Source organism: Podarcis melisellensis (genome assembly GCF_964234715.1).
Source record: "Podarcis melisellensis genome assembly, chromosome: 8".
In the NCBI taxonomy this organism is placed as follows: domain Eukaryota; kingdom Metazoa; phylum Chordata; class Lepidosauria; order Squamata; family Lacertidae; genus Podarcis; species Podarcis melisellensis.
In genome coordinates this window covers 67,212,732-67,226,278 of record NC_138540.1, presented here as the reverse complement: position 1 = coordinate 67,226,278, position 13,547 = coordinate 67,212,732, and the positions used below count along the sequence as shown (strand labels likewise).

Genomic DNA, 13,547 nt, shown 5'->3' with positions numbered 1-13,547 from the left:
AAGCAGCTGCCTTGTTCTACACAAGCGAGAAAACGAGCCAAGCAGTTGCTCTTAACTATAGTTTGGTGTTACATCCAAATTAGGAAACTATGGTTAACAGCTTCCACAGGAGGCAGCGATGGCCATCAACTTGGATGGCTTTAAAACAATATTAGACATTGCAGATGACTTAGTTTTGACATTACAGGAGCCAGAATCTAGTACGAAAAGAGTATTACAACTGATTCAAGACTTTGGTCGGGTGGCGGGATTTAAACTAAATAAACAAAAAACTAAGGTGTTGGGAAAAAACTTGACAGAGATTGAGTCGGAATGGTTTCAGAGAGAGACAGAATTAACTGTGGTGAAGAAAGTGAAATACCTAGGGGTAAATATAACAGCAAAAAAATCTGAGCCTGTTTAAAGATAACTATGAAAAATGTTGGTCTGAAATTAAGAGAGACTTGGATAGTTGGTCAAAACTAAAACTTTCATTGTTAGGCCGAATAGCTGCCATCAAGATGAATGTATTGCCAAAAATGTTGTTTTTGTTTCAGACTTTGCAGATTGTAGACAAAACGGAGTGCTTCCGGAAGTGGCAGAAAGATATCTCTAAATTTGTCTGGCAGGGCAAAAACCCCAGAATCAAGTTTAAGATACTAACGGATGCGAAAGAAAGAGGGGGCTTTGCCCTGCCAGACTTAAAGTTGTATTATGAAGCCGCAGCTTTTTGCTGGCTAAAAGACTGGCTACTTCTTGAGGACACGGATGTGCTGGATTTGGAAGGTTTTAACAATGCATTTGGATGGCATGCATACTTATGGTATGATAAGGTTAAGATTAATAAGGCTTTTAAGAACCATATTGTCAGAAAAGCAATATTTAATGTCTGGACAAAATACAAAGACTTATTGGAGAACAAAACACCGAGGTGGTTGTCACCCTTGGAGGCTAAGGCCCGAAAAAGACCTAATATGGAGGCCAACTGGCCAAAATATTGGGAAATTTTAGAAAGAGACGGAGACAATTGGAAATTGCAGAGTTTAGAGAAAATGAAAGATAAAGTGCGAGACTGGTTACATTATGCTCAGATTAAAGAAGTGTTTAAGAATGATAAAAAGCTAGGATTCCAGGTGGAGAAATCGAAATTGGAAACAGAATTGTTAGAACCTAAGACCAAGGTACTTTCAAAAATGTATAACTTGCTGCTGAAATGGAACACACAAGACGAAATGGTTAAATCAGCTATGATAAAGTGGGCTCAGGATATTGGGCATAACATAATGTTTGAGGACTGGGAAAGGTTGTGGACCACTGGGTTGAACTTCACTGCATGTAATGCTCTGAAGGAAAATGTAATGAAAATGATATATAGATGGTACATGACCCCAGTGAAATTGGCTAAAATATACCATTCGTCTGATAATAAATGTTGGAAATGTAAGGAAAATGAAGGAACATTCTTTCACCTCTGGTGGACCTGTCCTAGAGTGAAGGCCTTCTGGGAAATGATTTATAATGAGCTAAAAAAGGTGTTTAAGTATACCTTTACTAAGAAACCAGAGGCCTTCCTTCTGGGCATTGTCGGCCAGAATGTGTTAAAGAAGGACAGAACATTTTTTATGTATGCTACAACGGCGGCAAGGATACTCATTGCTAAGAATTGGAAAACTCAAGATCTACCCACACTGGAAGAATGGCAGATGCAGCTGATGGACTATATGCAACTAGCTGAGATGACTGGCAGAATCCGCGACCTGGGAGAGGAGAGGGTTGAAGAAGACTGGAAGAAATTCAAGATTTATCTACAAAAGTACTGTAATTTGGCTGAATGCTAACAAAGATGCCAGAGTAGAAACAACTGTCTACCATCAAATTATATTTTATATTAGAGTTTAACCTAAATTATTGGATTTAAGATTTTAAACAAAACGATAATTTGCTTGGAAAAATTCTTTTTTTAATGATGCAAGTGGAAGCGGGAGGCGTGAGGGAGTCCAAAGTAGAATGAAAAGATGTTATAAAATTTATTTTGTTTGTTAAATATGTATTTGTATGAAAAAATCTTAATAAAAAATTATATATATATATAAAAACAATATTAGACAAATACATGGAGGAAAAGGCTTTCGGTGGCTACTGGCCATTAGGGCTATGTTCTTCCTCCACTCTCAGAGGCATTACATTGCTGGAAATTGCAGGTAGAGATTGATGTTGCGCTCATGCCCAGCTTGTAGGCTTCCCACTGGCATCCAGTTGGCCGCTGTGAGGACAGGAAACTGGCCTGCATAATCAGGCCTGGCTCATGTTCTTATGACGCAGGTTTCTTTTGTTGAATTATTCTATTATCTCGCTGTATTTCTGCCCCACTTTTGTATGAACTATTTTCACAGCAGCTAACAGTCTGAAAGGTGGTCATACTCGAACAGAGGAAAACCAGAGAGTAGCTCCCGTGGGCTCCTCTTAAATTAGGAACCTGCTGTACACCAGGTCAGACCACTTGGTCAGTATTGTCTCGGTCAGTATAGTTCACACTGGCGGGCAGTGGCTCTCCAGGCAGAGGAGACTCCCAGCCCTACCTGGAGATGCCAGGGATTGAACCTGGCGCAGGCATTGTACTTTCTCTGCCATTGAGCTGCAGAGAGGGCTCTTCCCCAAGGCTCAAAGCATCAAGAAGTTCAACTCTACTCATTTCGGTCCAAATAGAGACAGCGGTATGGTTTCCCACTACAGATGTTCTTCAACTCAGCAACGCCAAGCTGATTGTTTTGTCACCTGTGTATGTTAGTCGCCACCTGTTTGCTTGTGCCCTGTTCTGTTCTTTGAGCCCAAGGGACACTGATGGTGCTGTGGTCCAAGCCACTGAGCCTCTTGGGCTTGCCGAGCGGAAGGTCGGCGGTTCAAATCCGCACGACGGTGGTGAGCTCCCGTTGCTCTGTCCCAGCTCCTGCCAACCTAGCAGTTCAAAAGCACGCCAGTGCAAGTAGATAAATAGGTACCACTGTGGTGGGAAGGTAAACAGCATTTCTGTGTGCTCTGGTTTCTGTCATGGTGTCCTATTGCACCAGAAGCGGCTCAGTCATGCTGGTTGCATGACCCAGAAAGCTGTCTGTGGACAAACGCAGGCTCCCTCGGCTTTGATTGGACTTAACTGTCCAGGGGTCTTTTACCTTTTGCCTTTTACCTGTTCTTTGAGCTCCTGTTGGTAACTTAACCATGGCATCCTTTCTCTCCCTTCTTTCTAGGCCAAAAGGAAGCTGGATCTGGAAGGAACAGGCCAGCAGTGCATCCCAGAGTTCCGAACCCCAAAGGGCAAAGGAAGGACACTCCCACACATCCCCAGTCCCAAAAGTAAGTGGAAGCAGAAGTCCTGGGTGGAGAAAAGGTTGCATTATTTTATTTTTAGTTGCCATTTTTAAAAATTGAAAAATCAAGTTTCTAGCCCTTATGACTGAAGAGATTAGCTTGGAAGTCATGTGGGCAGCTGAGAAGCTAAAGGTGTGTGTACTGATGAAATAGAAAAAGGTAACTCAATGTACAAAGTCACTTTTTAACACGCGTGTGGCTGTACTGTATTGCAAATCATAGAATTGTAGAGTTGGAAGGGACCCTGAGGGTCATCTAGTTCAACCCTCTACAGTGCAGGACTCTTTTGCCCAATGTGAGGCTCGAACCCAAGACCCTGAGATGAAGAACGCTAGTATATGTCACTGCAGGGTGTGGAAGAAGAGAGATCAAAACCTACTGGTGGATTGGTGGGTGGTTTGTAGGTATTAATAACAGGGATAACAGAAAGCTGGTTTCCCCCACCCCTTGTCTAAATTAGGCTGTTAGAATCTCTGGTCTGTAGTAACTCAGATGCAGATTTATGCCTGCAGGTGCAGGTCACTCCAGTGTATGGCAGCAAGTAGATGTTTGGCTCCTCACTGCAAGCTACCATTTCCCCACCTAGCCCCGCCCCTGCTGTGATTTTGCGCCTGGCAGGGAAATTGCAGGGCTCCTGCCTCTGTGTCTCTCAGTTGAGAGTAGCAGAAGGAAGAGGAGGCAGTGATGGCAAAGGAGCAAGCTAACGGGGAAAGCAAGCACTGAATGCCACTCCTTCCTTGGGCTACTAGACAGAGGGCACTTTGCAACAGAAGTAGGGGAAAGGTGGCCACAATCCTGCGGCCAGCTAGTAGGAGATTCCATCTGCCAGCGTTGAGTCAGGGAAGGCTTGCATTACTTTCTTGTAGCACACAAGCGGCTTAGATCTTGGCAGATCTTAGGAAGTTGCTTTTGCAGAGTCGGGCTATTGGGCAGTGAGGGAGTGGCAGCTGCCTTTCCCCCTCCACATACAACTGTCCTTCCCATTGGGACATTTTATAGGACTCAGAAGGGTTGAGCGAGAGGCTCATTGTAGTTTGAAGCAGCAGTAGAGCTTGTCCCATTTTAAAAGGAAAGGGTTTATATTCTCTCCTGCCACATCTCAATGGGATGCTTAGGTTCATCTTAGGTTGGGTAGTTCGCAAGTCTCTGTGGCTTTGTTTAATGTTTTGCATTTTTCTCAGAAGGTTGATAAAGTATGTATCATTATTCTGTGTATATTAATCGCCAACTTGTTGCATGAGTCGCACTACATCTCAATGGGAAGCTACCAGGGCCCTGTCAAAATTTACAAGAATTCAGTTACAAGAATTCTGTGTGCAGGCTATAGCAAATCTTCTCTTTTGCATTTAGCCCCTAAGTCACCTGGGGAGAAGACCCGCTATGACACGTCGCTCGGCCTGCTAACCAAGAAGTTCATCCACTTGCTCAGCGAGTCGGAGGATGGTGTGTTGGACCTGAACCGGGCTGCCGAGGTGCTGGATGTCCAGAAGCGGCGCATCTACGATATCACCAATGTCCTGGAGGGGATTCAGCTCATTCGGAAGAAATCCAAAAACAACATTCAATGGATGTAAGTGCGTTGGGGAACTGGGAGCAGACCCACGCTGCCCAGTGCCTTAGCTGCTGGACCCCTGGTGAAAAATGACAGCTAAGGGAATTGCAGCCTTGCACAGTGAGCTTGGCAGGATACGATAGGGACAAGAATAATAGCCCTCCCCTTTCTCCCCAAAAGGGCTCGAAACATCATTAAGGGAATACATTACACCATAATTGTTTTGTGAGTATGTGGTGGTGCTGTCGTTTGATAAAGTTATCAACAGATGCCATATTTCAATAGTCATCCAAGTTTCACCCAATACGGCAACCTTGGTTTGGACATAATTTACTTTTAGGTGCTCTTTTCTTTTTCTTTTTTTACACAGTTGACCAAATTTGACCAACATCCTTCTAAGTCCAGTTTTGTTCAAAGAGAGCACACAACTAGGTCATTGGCGTAAAGCGGAATGGACAATTGCCAAGAGAGGGAGAAAAGTCCCGAGTCCCATTCAGGACCTTAATGCGTTTGGTCAATTTCTCTACCAATGGCACTGTCCATACCATTTGTCTCTTTAGTGAAAGCTGCAGAAGATCCAAATTTTAACTTCTTTTTAATTACAATCGTACTTTGGAAGTCGAACGGAATCCGTTCCAGAAATCCATTCAACTTCCAAAACGTTTGAAAATCAAAGTGCAACTTCTGATTGGCTGCAGGAAGCTCCTGCAGCCAATCAGAAGCTGCAGTAGCCCTATTGGACGTTTGGCTTCCAAAAATAGTTTGCAAACGGGAACAGTCATTTCCAGGTTTGCGGCGTTCGGGAGCCAAAACGTTCGAGAACTAATCTGTTCAAAAACCAAGGTACGACTGTACTGGTTCTAACATACATTCTATGTAAACTGCTTAGAGCTTTTGACGATGACGTAGTATATATTAAATCCTGTTGAAGAAATTAAAATTATGATAAAGTTCTCGTTTGAATGCAGCAAAATGCAGTTCTGTGCTCATTCAGTGTATCTTTTGATTTGCTACCCAGGGGAACAGGGATTTTTGAGGACTCCTCTGTGGCAACAAAGCAGCAGGCATTGCGGCAGGAGCTGACGGAGCTCTCCAAGACCGAGAGGATGCTGGACAAGCTCATCCACGAGTGCACACTTCAGCTGAAGCACCTGACAGATGAAGAAACAAATCAGAGATATCCTTTAGAGGGCCGGGAGGTTCTGGAGAAGTTGGGTGGGAGTCTGGAGAGCTGGCTTCTGTGTTCAGTGAACAATGTGGCTCAATGTGGCTCTCATGAGAATTGTTGGATTCCAGCTTCCATCAGCCCCAGATAGCATGGTTGTCGGGGGTGATTCCCAGCCAAAGGAATACTTGTGGCAGATGGTTAAGCCTTTATTGTCAAAGATAACACTTACAGTCACTTCTACAGCTCTGGATACCTATGCACCCCAATCCAGTTATTCCCGGGTCCTCACTCTCTAGAGCAGTAGCATCAACATGGGTCCACTCCCCTCCACCAGTTTATATATCTTCCCCCAATGGGCTGTGTTAAGGGTATCGGGTGGTTGCTTGAGAACAATCAGGCAAGATGCCTCACTAGTCTGTGCTAAAGCTTTCTTATTGGTGCTAAAAAACCTTTGCAAAGCAGAGCGCCTCTATTCCATGTCTTGCTCATTCACTGGCAGAATCTGAGAGTGGGCGGTGCTTAAATCTTCCCAGTCTTGACCCCCAGTCTGCGCCTCCCCTCTCTGCGCGGAAGCCTACTGCGCAAGGACGGCTTGGGTAAAGGAGGACCTCCCTCCTCCCCGCTTTGCTCAGGCAAGGTGTCCTATCACCGCCTTGCCTCCTCCGAGCCCTGCATCTCCTCTCCACTAGAGGCATGGCTTCCTTCCTCTGCTGAGGAAGTGCTGCTACCCACGATCTCTGGGGGCTCTCTGTAATCCATCCAGCTTTTCCCCTCTCGCCCCTGAGCCGATGGCAGTTCCCTGTCAGGCTGCATGCATGCAGCCAGAGACTGTGCCTGTGTGGCAACTTCCTCTGCTCCTCCCTTTTCATTTCCCTCCTGGTTCTAGGGGACAGTGGTGCAGGAGAGGGTGGGGAAGCACCTGGCCCTTCACTTGCCTGATCTGCCTCTTCCTCGTCCCTAAGGAAGAGGTTTCCTTAAGTTTCCTAAGTTTCCCCTGCCTCTTGATTCTTGCCTCCTGGCTGGTACAGGTGCCCACGGATCACGGTGTCACTCTCCTGAGTCAGACGCCAGCCCTCTTTCCTCCAGGGCACACTTATAGTCCCTGACGCATTTGCCAGGCATGATGGGAGTTGGAGTCATGTTACATCTAGAGAACACCATGTTGGCTTACCTCTGCCTGAGCTGATTCTCGATACGGGTGCCTAGTGTTTTCTTAACTTCTGCCCTGCCCTACGCTAGCATATGTCACGTATCAGGATATCCGGGCCATCAGCAACTTCAACGAGCAGACGGTGATTGTGGTCAGAGCCCCACCAGAAACCCGGCTGGAGGTGCCAGACGTTTGCGAGGTGAGATTGCATGATTGGGTTGTGGGGCAAGAGTATAAATAATGTAAGAAGAGCCTGCTGAATCAGGCCAATGTCCCATCTAGAAGAAGAAGAAGAGTTTGGATTTGATATCCCGCCTTTCACTCCCTTTAAGGAGTCTCCAAGCGGCTAACATTCTCCTTTCCCTTCCTCCCCCACAACAAACACTCTGTGAGGTGAGTGAGGCTGAGAGACTTCAGAGAAGTCTGACTGGCCCAAGGTCACCCAGCAGCTGCATGTGGAGGAGCGGAGATGTGAACCCGGTTCCCCAGATTACGAGACTACCGCTCTTAACCACTACACCACACTGACTCTAGTCCAGCATCTTATTTTCAGTGGCCCCACCAGTTCCCTATGGGAAAGCCCTCCGGCACACCTGAGCAGTTTCCAGCAACTGATATTCAGAAGCATCCTGCCTCCAGCTGTGGGGCTAGAGATATCCCTCAGGGCCAGTAGCCATCAATTGCCTTATCCTTTATGAATTTGTTAAGCCCTATTTTCTTCCTTTTATTTATTAACGTTCTTATGTCACGTATGTATACATTATCCTATTACATTACAGGGCATATTATAATATAATTTCCAACATGTATGCAAAGTTTATATACCAAATTTATGTACCTAAAGAAAGAAAAAGGGGGGGGGGAGAAAAAAAAGGCATAAAGCCATTTCAAAATAATATTTGTACCAACACTATGGACTTCCTGTCAATCTCATATATATTTTTTTACAAATGAATGTACTCATATTATTGTATATTTCTTTACATTTTATCTAATACATTCCTATATCAATATGTACCCTTAATCTTGTTTCTCAACTCAATTTCTCTCCAACATCAATCGAATGCTAGCATAGATAGCGAACCTTTACTTTATTTTTGAACATATATCTTATATCTATCCCATTTTTCCATAAATTTTTGTTTTGAATTTCCTCTCAGGCTATTTGTCAACTGCGCCATTTCAGCAAATTCTTGTAGTTTATTATGCCAGACTGTTATTGTTGGGGCTTCTTCTTCCTTCCACCCCTTTGCCACCAAAGTCCGGGCTGCAGCCGTTGCATATAAAAATACAGTGGTACCTCGTGTTAAGAACTTAATTCATTCTGGAGGTCTGTTCTTAACCTGAAGCACCTCTCTAGTTAATGGGGCCTCCCGCTGCCACTGCGCCGCTGCTGCATGATTTCTGTTCTCATCCTAAAGCAAAGTTCTTAACCCGAGGTAATATTTCTGGGTTAGTGGAGTCTGTAACCTGAAGCGTATGTAACCCGAGGTACCACTGCACCTCTCTAAAGGCCTTCGGGATGTCCCTGCCAACAATACTCGTTAAGTCCTATTTTCTTTCAAGCCATCCAAGTTGATGGCCACCACGGTCTCCTGTTTTTTGCCTGCCTCTTGGTAGCATTAGAATACTAGAACTGTAGAGTTGGAAGGGACCCCGTGGGTCATCTAGTCCAACCCCCTGCAATGCAGGAATCTCAACTAAAGCATCTGTGACAGGTGGCCAGCCAACCTCTGCTCGGAAACCTCCAATGAGGGAAGAGTCCACCACCTCCCGAGGAAGTCCATTCCACTGTCAAACAGCTCTTGCTGTCAGAAAGTTCTTCCTGGTGTTTAGTTGGAATCTCCTTTCCTGTAACTCAAAGAGTGGCTTCACAAGATGAGAGCTAGCATAGCATTAGCAGCTAAGAGACTCCTCTGTGCATCAGGGAGTCCTGGGTTCAAATCCCACCTCTGTCATGAACTTACAAGGTGACCCATAGGCAGGCCACTTTTATTTCAGCCTCAGTTTCTCTTCCTTCCCTCTGTAAATGGAATACCATAATAATAATGCTTGCCTACATTGCGGCATAGGAGGGACCGGGTGGTGCTGTGGGTTAAACCACTGAGCCTAGGACCTGCCGATCAGAAGGTCGGCGGTTCGAATCCCCGCGACGGGGTGAGCTCCCGTTGCTCGGTCCCTGCTCCTGCCAACCTAGCAGTTTGAAAGCACCTCAAAGTGCAAGTAGATAAATAGGTACCGCTCCGGCGGGAAGGTAAACGGCTTTTCCGGTTCGCCTGCCCCGGTTCGCCAAAAGTGGCTTAGTCATGCTGGCCACATGACCCAGAAGCTGTACACCGGCTCCCTCGGCCAATAAAGCGAGATGAGTGCCGCAACCCCAGAGTCGGTCATGACTGGACCTAATGGTCAGGGGTCCCTTTACCTTTACTTTACATTGCGGCATGGACCCTATTACCATGTTATTGACAGCTTGGTAGGGCCCTGTTTCCTAAGTAAAACGTACCCTGGTAGAACATAGGAAACTGCCTTGAACTGCCTATTTGCCCAACTACCCTAATACTGTCCACTCTGACTAGCAGCTTCTTCCTGGGCATTTAAGCCTTCCCCATGTAATGTGGCCTCCTGGGGGAAGGGAGGGGGGCGATAGCTTACCTTCCTAGCCTGTGCCCCAGATCTCAGTGAGTTGTGTTTGGCTTGGTCGGTGACACGTTGTTCTCTAGTCTCACACCGCTTTCCTCTTTTCTGGCCAGGAGAACGTCCAGCTGCATCTGAAAAGCAACAACGGCCCCATTGAGGTATACCTCTGTCCTGAGGAAATCCTGGAGGAGAGCCCAGCCAAGGAAGGCAGCTTCCCTGCTCCAGCACCCCAGGAGAGCAGCAACCCCCCAACAGTGAAAGGTAAAATCTTGGGGGTCTGGATAACCAATGCCTTGGCACTTTTGCATCAGTGGGTTGTATTTTGGTTTCTGCAAGGTGTCTCTGCAGGAACCCGCCCCCTCCACCTTTCCAGCAATGCTCTCCAAACTGGTTTATTTGCTTGTCTCAGGGCAGAGCGCCCTGGGCCAAAGCATCCTTCCTTGGGTCCCTCCCTGCTTAACCCGGCAGCAGTACCCAGTAGTTGGCCACCTTTTTTCATTTCCTACAATGCCCTGCACTGTAGCTCCCGAATCTGCTGCGATGCTAAACAAGGCAAGGCAAGCAGACGGGTTAGGAGTCTCCAAGGAAGTCTTGCCTGATAGCAGAATCCGCATACAAACTCAGACAGTCTAGAGATCAGGGAATCCAGATGGTCGCAGAGCCAAGGGTCCAGATGGAGAGCAGGAAGCAGCAAGGTAGGGCCAGGAACTACAAGCATTGTTTCTAGCATCTGACTGTTGCTGGAAGCTCTGCTTCAGAAGGCTGAAGCCAGTTGGTTCTCAACAGTGCCTTCTCTGAGTCCTTGAAGGCTGATCAGCTGCTGGTGGAGTCACTCTGCCTTCTCCCCCTTCAGGCTGCTGTTCAGCAGGCAAGGCTGACTACCGACCCATGACAATTACTGCCTCCGATCGTGGAGACAGAACATAGCCATCATAGTCAGTAGCCATGAACTTGTCCTCCTGTGTGCTAGTCTGCTCCTCCATCCAAGTTGGTGGCCATCCTTGCCTGCTGTGGGAGGCAGTTCCATCGTTTATGTGCTGCAGAAAGAGGACTTTTAACTGTCCTGAAATCTTCAGCTTCACTGGATGTCCACGAATGTCTTGAGAGAGGGAGAAAGCCCTTTCGCTCCCCATTTTCTCCATGCAATGCACAATTGTATAAACTTTTCTCATGTTACCTCTTGCCTAAAAAAGCCCCCAGTGCTGCGACCCTTCCTCATAGGGGCATTGTTCCAACCCCTTGAAACTGTTGGGGCTCCCTGCCTTCTGCTTCTCATAATAATAATAATAATAATAATAATAATAATAATAATAATAATAATTTATTTATACCCTGCCCTTCCCGGTTTAAAAACTGGGCTCAGGGCAGCTAACAACAAATTTAAAAGACTTAATTGTAAAAGCAGTATAAAAACACGAATAAAAATAAAATTCAGAAATCAATTTGGGGGAATAAGCATTAGATAATCCCCAGGGCTATCTGGCTGAATTGGTCCTATTTGGGCCAGCGAGGAGGCCAGGGGAGAACCTAGTCTCATGGGACAGAGCATTCCACCAGGTTCGGAGCCATCACTGAGAAGGCCCTTCTCCCAGTGGGTACCAGCCACCACTCCTCCCTTCTCTTTGTGTTTTTCCCCAGTCGAGACTGTGAAGACTGAGCTGCCCAGCTGCCTGATGGAGGGGGAAGACGGCTTCCTTGAGCTGCCCCACCACCTCCTGCAACAGACCGAGGACCAACTCCCTTCCGCTTCCTATGGTGACGCGGGGCCCTTTGTCACCTTCTCCCCTCCCCTCGACCAAGAGGACTACCTGTGGGGGCTGGAGGAGGGCGAGGGCGTCAGCGACTTATTTGAGGCCTACGACTTGGGCGACCTGCTAAAGAATTGAGCCCCCAGGATCCCCAGGTCCTTCTCATGGTGCTAATTCCCTCCACTCCAGAGCCTCGGGGCTTTTCTGCCTTGGGGCACCTGCTTGCATTTGGGCCCAGCGGAACCTGGCTGCCAAGACCTCCACAAGCAGCTCTCCAAGAGATCCTTATTCATCTCAGGTTTTTCTGAAACCGTCGTGGACATTGTGCGTGACACTCACCCCCCCCCAATCCAATGAGAAGTGCCAACAGCTGCCATGGGGGGACCCCCTCTCCCACCCCTTTTCCTTCTGCAGAGGTTGCAAGCTGGATGATTATCCCTCCACTCCACTCGTGGTGCCAGCAGCTATAATAGCCCATCTCTGTGACTTTTCTAGGGACCCTTGGAACCTTAACCCCATGATGCGTTTTTGTTTTGCTCCAATTTCTCGCCGAGGCAGAAATGGTCCATTTAGGGCAGTATCGGTAGCACCCGGTGTGTTTATGGCTGGCAAAGCAACTGCGCTAACCCCAGCAGCAGGAGATTTGCCCTTTTCCTTGGCTTTGGCACCCTGAAATTATGGGCCAATTTGCCGGGAGAAGTAATATTTTTAACAACTGCTTGGCACAGGGTACTCTCCTGCTACTGCTGCGATTCCTCTCCAAGTATCAGTCCTGTGGCACGATGTGTCTGAGCTAAAAGCCCATCCTGGTGAAGCCGATTAAGCTTGAAACTTCCTTTCCAGTGCGCTCTGGTATGAAGCTGCAAGGTCGCAGGCTTCCTCCTGTGAATGCACCATGTGATGCTCTAAATCTGAAATGAACGGCTGGGGAACCTATTGGACTGCAGCTCCCATCACTCCAGGCTGGCTAGGGCTGATGGGACTTGTTGTTGAACACTGGGAGGACCACAGGTTCTCTCCTGTATCAGGAGGGTAGGGGAAGGTTTCCTTTGTCTCCTACGGTAGCTAGAACAAGGTTGGCTTATTTTTTGCAGGCTGAGTTCTAAGCAAGCCATGCACATCCCTTGCTAAGACATCTATGGTGAGGCTAAGCTGCACTTTTTGGACTTAAGCCATGCAAAGGGATCTGTCCTCTTCATTTCCAAGGGTAGCCTCATCCTTGGAAATGGAGCCATTTCTGGTTGGCAGAACCCTCTCCTTGCTTCAGTCGGTTCTGCCTTGGGCAAAGCATTCTTTCTTCCGCTAGAGTTGTCTGTCCCCTCCAGACGTTGTCAGACTCCAGCTCCCACCTGCCCCGATCAGCAGTGTTATTGATGAGGGATGATGGGAGTTGGAGTCCCAGCAACTTCCAGAAGGCCAGAGGGTTCCGCATTTCTGCACTGTAGCTCCCGTCCCAAATTTAGGTACACCAGAGGATGTAATCTCTCGTCATTCATAATCGCCAGATGTAGTAGCTCACCTTCTTTGAGGTGTTGGAGGAACTCAGTTGGAAAGATTGGAACTCTTAAAGCAGGGATTGGGGTACCTTTGGCCCTCCAGATGTTGTTGGACTCCCAACATCTGGAGAGGACTGCAGATTCCCCAACTCTGCCTTATTGGTTCAGTTCAATTTTAATCTTCAACCTCACCATTGCCACCAAATCCTCCTGCCTAACAGAGCCTCATTGCCCTCTAAATGTTGATGTCCCGCCAGTTCTTGTTTTTTTAATGTCCTTGCAGAGCTAGACAAGACACAGGCCAGTCCCTGAAAAGACCATCTTTCTATTCTCCCTAGAAACGTTTAGTGAAAGTCTCTGAACATCACATTATGTGGGGAGCTTTCCCACCTTTGCTTCATGCATTGTCAGCTGCGAGTGTAAAATAGCAGCATGATGAACCATCAAGCCC

At 47.1% G+C, this 13,547-nt stretch overlaps 1 protein-coding gene across 1 annotated transcript in view; it reads left to right on the top strand.

The window, feature by feature from the left end:
* E2F2 (E2F transcription factor 2) overlaps nucleotides 1-13,320 on the top strand; it is a 37,326-nt gene extending 24,006 nt beyond the window's left edge. The window contains exons 2-7 of the mRNA XM_081920756.1: nucleotides 3,225-3,330; nucleotides 4,696-4,915; nucleotides 5,916-6,074; nucleotides 7,300-7,414; nucleotides 9,966-10,113; nucleotides 11,491-13,320. Of these exons, the coding sequence (XP_081776882.1) occupies nucleotides 3,225-3,330; nucleotides 4,696-4,915; nucleotides 5,916-6,074; nucleotides 7,300-7,414; nucleotides 9,966-10,113; nucleotides 11,491-11,738 (996 nt within the window). The 3' untranslated portion in view covers nucleotides 11,739-13,320. The remainder of the gene's footprint in view (nucleotides 1-3,224; nucleotides 3,331-4,695; nucleotides 4,916-5,915; nucleotides 6,075-7,299; nucleotides 7,415-9,965; nucleotides 10,114-11,490) is intronic.
* Nucleotides 13,321-13,547: the final 227 nt, after the last annotated feature.